General features: G+C 31.9%; 1 protein-coding gene across 2 annotated transcripts; it reads right to left on the minus strand.

Moving 5' to 3' along the window:
• Window positions 1–1189: 1189 nt before the first annotated feature.
• On the minus strand, window positions 1190–14254 carry LOC128160528 (uncharacterized). Of its 2 annotated transcripts, none has more exons than XM_052823860.1 (12): window positions 14133–14254; window positions 8602–9131; window positions 8233–8418; window positions 7712–8029; window positions 7308–7445; window positions 6889–7215; window positions 6581–6739; window positions 5500–6480; window positions 3691–5199; window positions 3508–3558; window positions 2993–3082; window positions 1190–2912 (listed from the first exon to the last, which is right to left on the minus strand). In XM_052823860.1, the coding sequence occupies exons 2-12, from the start codon at window positions 9095–9097 to the stop codon at window positions 2617–2619; spliced, it is 4551 nt and encodes a 1516-aa protein (XP_052679820.1). In that variant the 5' UTR covers window positions 9098–9131; window positions 14133–14254; the 3' UTR covers window positions 1190–2616. The 2 variants fall into 2 exon arrangements, with proteins under 2 accessions (XP_052679820.1, XP_052679821.1); XM_052823861.1 differs by lacking the exon at window positions 14133–14254 and having other exon boundaries at window positions 1190–1652; window positions 2823–2912; window positions 8602–12023.
• Window positions 14255–14558: the final 304 nt, after the last annotated feature.

Here is a 14558-nt window from a genome sequence, read left to right on the forward strand (position 1 = left end):
AACAATCAAGATTTTGTAATGCATTACAGAAACAAAGTTTTTGATCATAACAATATCAGTTTGTAAAACTCATTGCCACACCCATTGATGACGTAATTTGGGATTTTAGGGGACTAAACTCTTAAATCTATAATATGCAAAATGTGAAAAAGCAAAATACTTTGTTACGCATTATAAAGGATATTGACAATCGTTTTCATTATCTGAAAGGGAGTGTTTTAGGTGGGATTCTGAAATTTCATTGATATTTTAATCGTATCGTTTAAAAATTGAACGGAAGACCTACTCGTTACTCGTAACGAGATCGTATCTAGTTGTTAATTATTTTTTGAAACGTTACAAAGAAAATTTTGGAATGTATTTTGGTCTTTAGATATATCTTTCCCCGTGAGACAACAAACCCTTTGGCATAAATATGCTTAATAACAATAAATAAAACTACTGAAAAGAAATTTTTGTTTCACGGTGGGAAAAGATGATTAAAGAAAATTCCTTTTTCCGTACATGTAAGTTTCTATTATGATATGAACTATTTTTACCCAAAATACAAAACTATTTTTCTTTGTTTGACCAAATCATATATATATATATATATGTATATATATATTTATAGATATAGATATAGATATATATATATATATATATATATATATATATATATATATATATATATATATATATATATATATATATATATATACATATACATATATAAATGTTTATGTTATAATAGAAAATAAATTTTATTAGAAAATTATCAAAAAATGATTTTTAGTTGGGCGACTACACAATGCTATCGTTCGCAGTCCTTTTGAGTAATGAATTGTAATTTTTTTTCAAATGATTATTTTGTAGATCAAGCTATTACAAAGCTAAACTTATTTTTGTTGGTTCTTTTTATTGTTTTATCCGAAAGCTAACTTCAGTGGTCGAAATGCAGAGGCTCACCAGAATAGACAAATAAATGAATAGATAAGAAAATGTCTGATGCACATAGTAAGTTTTACTCAGTTAAATTTGGAATGATAAATAATTATTTTACTCATATAGTAAAATTAATATGGGCACGTCACGGCATCAAATATCATAAAAACAGAATAGCTTTATAGTACATGTGACTGGATCATGTACTACCAGAGAGAGAGAGAGAGAGAGAGAGAGAGCGAGAGTTAACTGAAATTAAACAACATTTCTCTTTGTTCTATTTATTAAACGAAGAAGAGTTGATATGAAAACAAATTGTGTTATGCAAAGCCATCGAACAAAAAAAGCATATCATTCTTAAAGGCATTCACATCTGACAACCATCCGATACATGTTTTGTGTAATAGTGATGCGCACACCAAAAATATTAATTTTTTTTTAGATATCTAAAGAATTTTTTAAAGTATTGATAAGATATTTTGCATTGAAAGCTGCTCATAGAACTACAAAAAAGTCATTAAAATCAATGCACAGTTGATGTAACATTGTCGACCAGTATAAAGTTAAAACAATTTTATTTTACTGAAATTAAAAGTGATGCATAAAACAGACCGCAATACATTCCATACAATCATGAACTTATATTCATCGGACTTGAAGGATTCGCTTTGTACAATGTTTAGGTATCAATGTTATGAAACTTTTGCCGTTATCTCAATCCTGTTGACCTGAAAAATTGAAAACATTATTTCAAGATCAGCATGATATAGAAAATTTTTATTCGGAAAACAAACAACGAGCTTTACAAGATTTGCATTTAATTATTTGCCAAATTATTTTTCGTATCTAAGTGAACTTTGCCAATTATATCTTATGTTAGTTAAAGCTGCTTGGTCCGACTTTATATCAAATTTTGTGCACGCTTTTAAACGATGCTTATGCTAAGTATATGTATAATAATAGACATTGCAGTAGTTTTCTCTGTCAATTTAGCCAAATTTCAATGAATAAAAAATATGTACAAAATGTGTTTACAAAACAAACGACATAAAAGAGTATCGCGTTATTTCGCCTCATGATAAAATCTACCCCCGACGTCGAGACGGGTATGGTTGTATTACGAATTTGACATCGCTTTAAATAAAGGTGTAATGTTCAGGCAATCTAAAAATAAATATGTGTACGTTTTGTTCGCTATTATTTCTAAAATTTGCTTTGTTTACAATCGATGCATAGCATCCGGGTTGAAAAACTTCAACCATTCGGGGGACGAAACTGTTCCCTTTTCTAAACATTCCCATGATGCATTTTGGTTTGTTTTTTCGTATGCCTAAAAAGAAATGATTTTTTTCTTACTTTAAATATTTCTAACTTTGAAAGGAGACCGAATCTGCTGATGTAAATAGGAAAAGGTCCATAACTTTTTAGGATAAATGGTTTGTATGGAAAATTATTTGATACTGTAATAACAAAAAAAAAAATCGGACCACGCAGCTTTCAAGTTTTGGAAAGCCAGACTGTTTAAAATAATTTTTATGTTCATTCTATGCATGCAGTTACTACTAACCCAATAATCAAACTATAAGCTAAAGCAGTTGTGTTTGAGATGTTGTCCCGTCACACAGAAATGAAATTTTAATAATCAACTCTGTCTTTATCATACTTTATATTTTATATTTAGAAATACTAATGCTAATTAAATAACTGGAAGCACGCAATGTTTCCATTTTTTCTCTTTAACGCATACATAAAATTATAGTAGAATAAAATATCAAAACGTTTGCATTGCCCATTGTTATCAATTCTATTTTTATAAGGGATACTTTGTTGATCAGATACAAATGCAGAATATGTGTTTCTTGGGCCTACCTGCGTGACGAAAGTGAAAAACAAATTACCTTGAACTCGTAACATCTTTTCAAGTGGTTCAATAAGTGAAGATTCTCCTACAGATTCTTTTCTTTTTCTTCCATCCTTTCCATCATGATCTACAAGAAATAGAGGCTAATAGATAAAGAAATGTGTATGATTGACCAAACTGCGTTAGGAAAGTAAAAAAACAAATTACCTGGAACTCGTAACATTTTTTCAAGTGGTTCAATAAGTGAAGATTCTCCAACAGATTCTTTTCTTTTTCTTCCATCCTTTCCATTATGATCTACAAGATATAAAGGCTAATAGAGTTCCTTAATTTACATTTGATAAATAGAGATAAGTTGGTGATGCGGTTGCAAGCCTACACTTTTTTTAAATGTACGCAATTTTAGCAATATAAACACTTATTCTGTTGGAATTATATTGGAGAGGATGAGCTATGAAAATGAGTAAATGACATCATGATAAAAAAAAATTTTGCGAGTTTCAATTTATCTTAAAGCAAAACAATCAAGGCATTATTTGACTACCCATAATATTTGTTTCCAGATCAGTAATACAGGTTATGATCTCAGATAAAGCAATTTCTATGGATATTGCAATATTCAATCCGTACTCAAGAGTTAAAAAATAACAAACGTATATGATATTCCATTACTTTGTAACTTTGAAATACTAAAGAGGAGACCATTGTAAATCGCTTTATACCTTTCTCGAGTGACATCACTCTTCGAAGAACGTTTGCTCTTTTCAAACACTCTGAAAATAGATAAAAACAGTCATCAGACATTAAACGTTATCGAAAATAGACAATGGACAGTCAACAAACATGAAATGTTATCAGAGCGTAAAAATAAGCGTTACAAAATAAACCATCATCAATATTCTTACTATGTTTGCGAAGCCATTCTTCATGCTGGTGTAAAAGATGAGGGGGACACACTTCCCTTTCCTGTGTGTTCATACATACCAGTTGTTCGCAATCTGTTTGTGTCTGCTGAATGCTGACCCATCGTTTTAGGACATCAATGACAAACTCGTTTTCACTTTGTTTCAAACAATCATTTACAATATCAATTAACACCTCCCTTGTGTTCAAATCGAAATCAAAACTGAGTAATTCTGTCAATAGGTGGTAATTGGATGCATGCACTACTTTATGGATTATAGTGTCCAATCTGTTGTCACGAAGACATACGTCTGCCCTATGCGACAAGAGCTCATTTACAATGCTTAAATATTCATCGGCCTTGTTTAATGTCTTCTCAGAGTCGCACAGATATTCAATCGTGTAATGGAGTAAAGTTTTCCCTCTATTATCTTTGGAGTTTACAGATGCCCCACTTTGTATCAAAGATGTTAACACATGGGTAGATGTACACCTATGAAGAGGAGTTCGATTGTTGATATCTACTGCGTTTACACCCGCGCCAGCTTTTAGCAAAAGATCAACTAAATCTGAATTTCCAAAATGAGATGCTATATGCAATGGAGTCTTTCCTTCCTGATTTACTGCATTGACGATAGCATTTTGTTGAATCAGAAAAGTTGCTGCAAATGAATGTCTACTAAGGATTGATACGTGCAATGGAGTTTTCCCTTTGTCGTCAGGAAGGTTCAAATCTGCTCCATTTACTATTAAATCCTTTAACACACTTCGACCAAATAGGGCTGCTAGAAAAATCGGGGTCTGAAATAAGTTATCCCGTTCATTAATTTGTGCTCCATCTTTTATCAAAATGTTTACTGCGGTAATGCTACCACTTTTTGCCGCCAAATGCAAAGGCGTTCTTCCATCTGAGTCATGCATATTTGTATCAGCCCCATGTGAAAGAAGAGTGTTTACTACATCTAATTGTTGATTTTCTATTGCCTCATGCAGAGGAGAGACATTTCGCAGATCACACTGATTGACATTAATGTCAACCATACTTGTAAGTAAAACGTTTGCAATGCTGGCATTTCCATATTTTGCACAGAAATGAAGCAGCGTCTTTCCTTCGTTATCTTCCCTGTACACACAATGCCCATGTTGTAAAATGGTACTTAGAATATCAACACTGCCTGATTTAATTGCGTAGTGTAGCGCCGTTCTTCCCAAACTGTCGACTTTGTTCGAATCCGCTCCTGCCTCAAGCAAACATTCAACAATTGAATAATACCTATTTTCCGCAGCAACACTTAACGGAGACCTGTTAAAATTATCACAATCATTAACGTCCAACGTTGAAGTAATTAGCAGTCTGACAATATCGACATGTCCATTACAAGATGCAACATATAACAGAGATCTTCCAAAGGGATCTTTTTCATCCAAATAATCCATTTGTTTCAGAAATGTTGTAAGTTTGTCTTTTTGTCCTTGCTTTGCGCACTTGTAAGCAACACTTCTAAAATCCTCTGAAAAGTACAAGGCCCATTGATAAGTTAATTAACTGTTAATAAAAACACTTAAATCTAAACCCTTATTCATTTAACTTTTTGATTTACGTAGGGGACAATATTGAAAAATCAAAGCATCTTTCCACTATTAGTTAATTTCTGATAATCAATGAATTAAAAAGTAAATTGCTTCAATTGAATATGATTTTTAAGTATCCCTTGAATCTAATTGTTTAATCATTTGTATTAATAAGATTTGTTCCAAAATATTCGCATCAGATGGTCTTCTTCAGAAGTTAGTAAAACTGTTATACTTACCTTTTTCTTCAAAATTTTCAAAAATCTTTGACATAGCTTCATTTTCTTGGGAAAGCATTCTTGGTGTCAATCCTTCGGCATTACATCTATCAAAGTTTTGACTGAATTTGGAAACTATTTCAACAATTTCTATGTGATTGCTTTTGGCAGCCAAATGAAGAGGCAAGTTGTTTTTATTGTCAGAAAAGTTAGGATCTGCATGAGCGTTCATTAATATGGGAATTACATTGATCAAGCCTTTCTCTGATGCGATGCAGAGAGGTGTTTTCATTTCCCCGTTTCTCTTGTTGACAAGAGCACCTTTGTTTAACAATTCCTCTACAACGAGGATGCAATGAGAGTTATTCCCCATGTGAAGTAATATTGTGTGAAGAGGCGTATTGAAATCTTCATCGATGCATTGAACATCGGCACCATACAATAATAAGTCATGTGCGATGTTAGTATGCCCTTTCCTGCAAGCAATATGCAACGGAGTCACTTGATTATCACTACTAGAATTTACAACTGCACCGAATTTCAGTAAAGTTGTCAATGCATAGTGGTGTCCCTTTTCAGCCGCTAAATAGAGCGGAGTATGCTTATTTTTGTCAACTATTTCAACATCTGCTCCTTTCTTTAAAAGAAATGCTATCATTTTGCTATGTCCTTTGCATGATGCTTTAGTAAGTGGAGAGTCATGGTTTTTATCAAATACATTCAGTTTAGCACCAAAATTCAATAAATTGTCTACAACACGAAGATGGTTGCCTTCCGCTGCCACATGAAGGGGAGATTGAAGATTTGCATTCCTTGCATTGGGATTCCTTCCATTCTCAAGAAGGCGTCGAACCAGATTTGGATTTCCCATTTGACATGCGTCAAATAAATCAAGGTCTGCTTCTTGTTCCATTAAGTCTTCTGTTGAACTTTGTACATCTCGATCACTGGATATCTTTGATCTATTTTCCTTTTTTGGAAAATACTTCTCTTTTGTTGTATCTAAAAGAAAGCCAAACATTGCGGTTAACACTGCTAAAAAGCTCAAATTCAAAATTATTCCTTGTTGTTACACAGCTCAGCTTCTACTTTACGACAATACCTTCGCAATATTCAAGGATTGCCTTAATCTTGACATCTTCGTCGTTTCTCATCAAAGAGGAATCTTTTCCTTCTAACATTGCCGTGACGATTTTTGAGAACATGCCAGTGGCCAATGCATCTGAAATCTTTGACAACGGATTCAAGTAAAATACCAAACCTGAGGAAGAATGGAAAAAGGTGATGAAATAAAAAAAAAGTGTATTTCACTATTTTGATAAAGGAAACACAATAGGAAACTTTCAGAATGAATGATTATTGATAAGTTGAAAATGTTGCTTGATAATGCTAGTTAATATAACACCATACCCTGGCCTGAAACTGAGTCATTGACAAAATTGGTGTCCAGATATGCTGATAAAATCAGGAATGACGCTGAAATATGGCTAAAAAGAATCCCGGAGATAATGGATATTTGCCCTCCATCCTTTACAAAGTTTGAGTAAGCAATTTTTCTAGTACATTTCATGTTCAAAACTATTTTGTTTGCACATTCCTTCACATTTTTAATTTCTAATCCTAGTGCTTCAAACTCTTTTGTTAATAGTTTCCTTATTTCATAGCTAGATGTAATTTGGGAGGATTCCATGTCAGACGCAATATTCCAAATGATTTGGAGTTCAATTTGCTCGTCAACTGCAATCAAATAATGAGAAAACCTTTAAAATGTCGATGTCTTCACAAAAACATTTCATATTTGTTTAATTTGTAAACTCTTTTCTGCTTACCATCTGTTGAAAACTCGTTTTGGATAAGATTTTTCATTAGGTTAGTGACATATATATCTATATCGCAGTTTTGCGTCGTACTTGTCCATGATAGATGCCGAATAATAGATATATCCTGATGCTTCTTTGAACTTTGTTCTGAAACACAAAATAAAAGTGATTTCATGAAAAAAAAAACATTTAAGGTTGAATTTGCAGACTGCTGTATTATGACCTGCTAAAGGATAAAGCTCTTGCATACAGTCAGCTACGGTGACTTAAAGATTAGTAAAAGGTAACTGATCATGAACGGAATGGCTATGCAATGTTGTCAACTTTCCAGACATTTCAGTTAACATTCAGCTGAATGGCAGCTCATCATCCCGTGAACTTTTGTCATCTTTGGACAAAATGATATTGCTTACCTTCGGCAAATTTCTCAGGACAGTAGATATATCCATTTACTTGAATTACAGGAACCTTGTATTTCTGTAACGTCTTTTCCATCTCCAGTAATCGAAATAATACATCGAATAGTTTTTTGAGTGAAGCTTTGATTGAATTTCCTGACGCTGTGTTGAAACTTACAACAATGCAACCTTTTTCAATACAGTCAACGATGATGTCATTTTCAAGGAGCACTGGATTGGAGTTGAGATCTGAGATGTCTAATTTAAGAACATTTTCAGTAATTTCTCTCCATTCTGGAGTGTCGTTAGACCTCAAAACCATTCTTACTTTCACTGAAAGAAAATTAGTTTCCTTTTAAAGTTGTATGTACTGTGAAAAGATATTATTTAATGATAAAAGCACAATGCATTTATATACTCATGATAAAGTCAATTTTAAGTACAGTAAATATAGTTTAATCCTCGCGCTTGAAATTTTTGCAGAATAAACTCCTAGCAGATAAAGTTTTAGGTTTTGTATGTAGAAAACCCCTTACAATCTTCACTTGATCGTAGCTCCAAATGTTTCGACTGTCTCCTATCATCCAGCTGAATTATAAAATAATTTGTTTCTCCATACTGCTCAATGAAGAAGGGAGCATCCGTTTGCCTTTTTGGGTCAACCTTAATTTTTGCTGTATTTGTTTTCCCAATTTGAACAGAAGAACTGCTTTTTTCAATAACTGTTAAATATATGATACATATGTATGTTTTAGAAATGTATTCATATTCCAAGCATTATTGAAATCTTTCTTGTAAGTCATCATGTTAAGATACTGTTAAAACGTTTAATGTTAAAACGTTTGATTACATGGAAATTGATTTTAAAATTGTAAGAACATTTTGCAAGCTGAAAAATAACTTACATTGTGATCGAAATCGTTGAATTGTCTTGGCATATGCTTCTCCCAAATCGGAAAATCGATCGGCCATTCCTTTTCCAATGCTTTCAAACATTTCACGTAACTTTTGCATATCATGTGAAGATATCATTTGATTGTCGTTATCAATTATGTACCTTTTCCAGGTCGTGTCTAGTGTGACAATATCATCAATGAAAGATTGAACACTTGAAGATGGAAGCAGCGAAACGTTCTCGTCCTTGCTTACTTTTTCTTGTTGACATTTTAACAAAACATCACATAGTACAGGTAAGCTCAAAACAAAGCTATTTCTTTTCTGGATTTCTGCTTGGGATTCTACATCAAGTTTTCCAAAAGTATCACTCTTTTTTAAACTTTCGATATCTTTGTGCCATTTTTGCAAGATTTTACCAAGGAACCGTGCACAATCAATTCTGAGATGAGTCTGTAACGTATGAAAATTATCCATAAGAGTGAATTCATCATCGTTTGTTTCCATTGTTCCTGACACATCTAGCTACATATAGGTAATTCTGAAAATATTGATGAAAACAACAATAACAAACGTATTTCAGTATGTTAAATAATCCAATCAGAATTTACCATCATATAAACTGATATCAAATTAGCTTGTACGAACACAGCCATTTCGTGCAACGCATTAAATCCGACCAAAACAGAACTACGACAGTGCAAGAGCTACATAATAGATGAATATCTGTTTACAATCAAAATCTATTTACATTACTATGATTTGGTATTTAAATGGTCTGTTAAAGGTTTTGTTTTGTTTAGGAAAGAACTTTAAAAATTGCACCCTATAGCGCAACTCAATTCCAACGCATGAAAGAATTGCAATTGAATTCAGGTTTAAATGTCTGATATTAATTTCATTGCCTATAACACACCTTATTGTGGAGTGCAAAAAGAATTATCCGGTTTGTTGGAAAAGTTCGCGGACAAGTTCGGTTGTTCGGTTGTGAGGGGACTATTCGCATGAAACCAGCGAAACTTTTCAAATTTAATCTTGACGTAATATCTAATGCATATGTAAGATTTAGTTTTTTAAATGCACCATAAAAATGTACAGCTTATTCATTATTATAAGACATGCTTCACGGAGCATGTAGGCTTTTGACATTTTTGTATTTTGTACGCATTTCGACTTATCAATAAAATGTAGCGTTTAAACTAAATAAATTTATATGATATTTTATGTAACGTTAAAATATCTAGTCAAGGTCATTTTGTGAAAGTTTCAATTGAATTGAAGAATTTCTGGCAATTCTATCCCCGAATATGGACGACCTGCGCATGAAATTTAAGTAAAAAACGTTAACGTCAATGAACATCATGGAACACCGGGCCTTCATAAATTTTGTATGTAGGCAGGAAAATCTCCGATGAGACCAAAAGGTTCCTAAATGCTCCTAGAGATGGCCTACGTTTAAAGATGGAAGAAGGACTAATATTATTATAGCTCTTGCTGCAACCCATACCTCTCCCCGTCTCAATACAACCCGAATCTTGCACAAGTGGGCTTTGCTTTATCGAAACTTTGGACAGAGATTTTTGGACCTAAATGATCTACGATGTGACACAAAAGACACTCTACAACATCTTGACAAATAACGATATGGAGGTGCATTTTATGAATGGGTTCAATGACAAAAAAAGTGCGTGAAACTGAAAAAAAAATTACTTTGAAAAATGTGACAGGTTTGCCTTTCAGTTGTTTGACGTCACAATACGTCGTGGAATTATGAAATGGCGCTCAGTAAATCTAAATCATACATTCTTAAAATTGCTGTATATTTTGAATGAATTATCAAAATCATATGATTTTTTGCATACTTATTACTTCACCTTACAAAGTACAACGGTAATTTTTCCGTAAATCACCTTGTCCACGAACTTTTCTGACAACCCTCGTATTCCCAGAATGTCCTACTTTGAAGTCGAGCATGCATATTCCAGTACAAAAGCCTAAGTAAACGTAGCTGCTAGCTACATTAAAATTTTTCAATATAAAATAACAGTTTTATTCGTTATAATGTTACTTCGAAAAATGCCAATATGCATAAAAAATCAATAAATTCTAATTCAATTCTAAAAAAAAAATTACTTTTTATGTAATACATGTATAAGAATATTTTGAATCGGTTTGTTGCATTTTACTACAATTTCCTTCGGAATGAATGTTATAACCCATAATTGAATAATTTTATTGTACACGGTTAATAGTGTCTAGTATCCATCTGCCTTCATGATTCTAACATTTTAACAGATACTCTAGCCTTTCTTTTATTTTAAACTAAGATTAAACGTTTGCCAATTCTTTATGATATCTCCTATTTTAAGATAAAAATCTAATAATATTTTTGGCCACTTTAGCGGACATTATTAGAGATGTTTTTGATTGCCCTTTTCATTTAGTTGGAAACAGAGTTCATTTGTTTTTTATCTTCGCTTTAATCTCTAAACCATCCATGATCCAGGTTTTTTGAAAATATGAACAATTGGCAATAATGTCGTTCTCTATTGTTATTTGTCAATTATCCTTCAGTGTCACAATTAAATATTACTGATAATCATTATATTTGTATAAATGGTTTTGTTTATCAACTGATGGAAAAAAATTCTTCTCACACATCGACATTATACATACCTGCTCTCGCTACTAAAGCGGTTTGACTAACTTATTAAAAAAAAAAACCCTCTTTATTTCATTATACTACCAAACAAAAATTGAATATCAAATAAATACATTTACAAGTTAAATTGTGAAATCAAGAAAAGGGTTAAAATATATGCATTGGATCAAATTTTAAGTTTTTTGAATAATATACATGTTTATATTTTGAAAAAGTGCATTAAACGGTTGCATTTTATTGAATTCGGATAAATTGTTGCATGTAATTACGTATGCACTATATTGTTTTCATTATCATTGTTCGACATTTCTCAACTTGACAGGAATTAATGGGTCTTGTTCCGATTACATTGTCAATGGTTTACTGTATTCCAGATAATATACATGTGTATGTAGTGCAATTTGTTTTGTTTTTTTCGTATGCAAACTACTTCTCCTGTAAAATAAATTACAAATTTTAATTTTAATCATATTCAGATGTGCATAACGTCATAATCATATGTGCTTTTGTTTATTTATCATTTTTATTTGTTTGATTACCATGAATTCAACTTTACCTACAGCACACTACTTGTAAAAAAAAATAATAATAAAGGCATTGATAAAAAATAGAGAAATAATACAAAAGGATAAAAAAAATGAGAATCAAATCAAACCATGCATATGCAGGTATAAAGAAAAGTAATATTACAGTAAACAAAACAAAAAATGGGATCTCATAGACAGCAAATAACATGTTAAATAGTAAACAATCACTAAATTTATCTATCTATCTATCTATCTATCTATCTATCTATCTATCTATCTATCTATCTATCTATCTATCTATCTATCTATCTATCTATCTATCTATCTATCTATCTATCTATCTATCTCTTTGTCTTCAAAACTAATTCAACAGTAGTAACTTGTAGTTTTCAATGGTACACATTAATGCTGGACAGTTCCCCAATATTTGTCGGTTAAACCTAAAATAAATTAAAATCAAAATTGTATCCTAAACGTTAAACAAACATATGCTCCTAGGATACTATTTAAAACTAGACGATATAAAACGACCATAATATGTTTTGTGTTTACTATTTTAATTCATTCCAAACGATAACAAACTGATTATAGAACACAAATCATCTAGGTTGGTTGGTTGCAATTGGTTTTAAACGATCGACTTAGGTAAAATCAATAGTCCCGAATGAAATAGAAACAGCTCCTCCTGATCTGCGTCTAAATTATGCATGTGGTGTAGCACTAAACCTTTAAAAATTAAAATGGAAATAAGTAACTGAACATGAACTGTCTGCATAGAGTTTATCGATAAATCGATATAAAAATCTATCTACGTATTAGTACTAATCCATCCTTCAATCCATCTATTTCTTTCTCTCATTTGTCTAGTGTCTGCGTCTATCAATTTGTCACTTTTATTTCTTGTTTAGCTTTAGGTGAGAGTTACTTCCCGTAACGCTATATGTATTTACAAATTATACTATTTAGTGTTTTTTTAAATGTCCTATATACCTAATATCAAAATACGTGATTTTTATAATATCTTAGGCCTCATATCTTAAGCCTCTTTATTTTGTCGTCTTGCAATATGTTAAATTAACAGTTAAGAGTCCAATCATGTTCTGGCTTAACAGTTCCTATTATTTCTTCGAGGGAAAAATTATTTTAATGGTCGTTTGAAAGATGCTTGTATCAAATCAAATGGCCCTTTTAAAGGTACTTGTTTCAAATTAAGTCCAAAATACACTCTTTAGTTTCAAATAAAGTCCAAAATACATCCTTTAGTAACTTTTCTTTGTGAAACTTATGGCTCAGATATGCTAAATCTTGATCAACACATGTTTTAACACATTTCCGTTGTGCAATTATTTAAGAACTTAACAGAAATGTTAAACAATTCACCCGGATATGCACTCAGTAGTTGATTATTAGATTTGATAAAGCCCTAAGAGCACACAAGAAGAATAGATTAAGCACTTACCAAATCATATTTCGCTAAACGTTTTAACATAAATGTTACTAATACATGCAACATTTTAGAAAGATATATCGTTCAAATTAGTAATATATCCGCGTTAAATGTGTACATTTCTAATTATGCAACAGTCAAAACTCTAGCTCGAGTGATTATCATTGTGACGCAGAAACAAATCCCATTGACCAGTTCAAAAATGTTCACACAGATACTAATTAACGTTTTTTCTCTTCAGTTAGCTCATAAAAGGAACTTATCTGCAAATGTAAACTTTAAATTTATGCCTTGTACACTGTGTTATTGTATATGTATTAGAATATATTTGTTGTCAAATTTATCGATCACTTTGTCCTTTGAATTCTAAAGTAATCTTCGCTTACACAGTTAAGATAAAGCAAGATGATGAATTATATAATAAATAAGTATGGAAATAATGCCCTAAACGAGGAAATTAAAGCTGAACTAAACTCATAAAACTCAGGCAATGCCACAAGTATATAATACCCACGATTTCGTTACACATGACTGCACACCTGACATATTTAATGACAGGGTATTAAATTTCTTGTTTACGTCGATTTTATTGTTTGAAAATATTGCATTAACCTGAATATTAGATGTTTGTTTTCTCCTCGCTTTTAATTATTGTGTAAAAACATAATTTTATCATGACCCAGTAACATGGCAATTGTAGATGTATGTCTACACAGCCACGAACTCTCTACAGCGTGCGTAATAAATTGGATTTGTAAAAGATCTGCGGCTTATATAGAGGATGCAGGGAATGAACAATGCCGTTTATGATAAGTTTACGTTTACTTTTAATCAAATAGAAAACAAACACAACACAAATCCATTTGTTTTTGTCCCAAAAAACTAATTGAAAAAAAGGATACTTACAATTGAAATTACAATGTAACAGCCACATGAATGTTGCATATTTATGCAGATCGCCAGCTGATCTACAGGCGCGGCAAAGACGGAAATAATGACAGAAAGACGTAAGAGTCAACTTCCTGCTAAATTAGGACACCCTTGTTATTTTTGACATTGCAAAGCGAGATAACTCTTATCATTCTCATCTCATTTTTGTATTGAAAGGCTTCTTAACAAAATTGTACCTATATAAAGCAGCTGGGCAATGAATAACGTATTTACAGTACTGGTTTAATGTACTGTTACATAAATGCAACTTTCGTCGCTCTTCATACATTTGCCATGATTTCCATTTAATGAAATTGAATCACTGAATCCAGCATATCGATTATGCATATGTACTAAAAGCATGCAATAAAATGGAAAAGATCATTAGGAGAAAGTCATGCA

Source organism: Crassostrea angulata, chromosome 8 (genome assembly GCF_025612915.1).
Source record: "Crassostrea angulata isolate pt1a10 chromosome 8, ASM2561291v2, whole genome shotgun sequence".
NCBI lineage: Eukaryota > Metazoa > Mollusca > Bivalvia > Ostreida > Ostreidae > Magallana > Magallana angulata.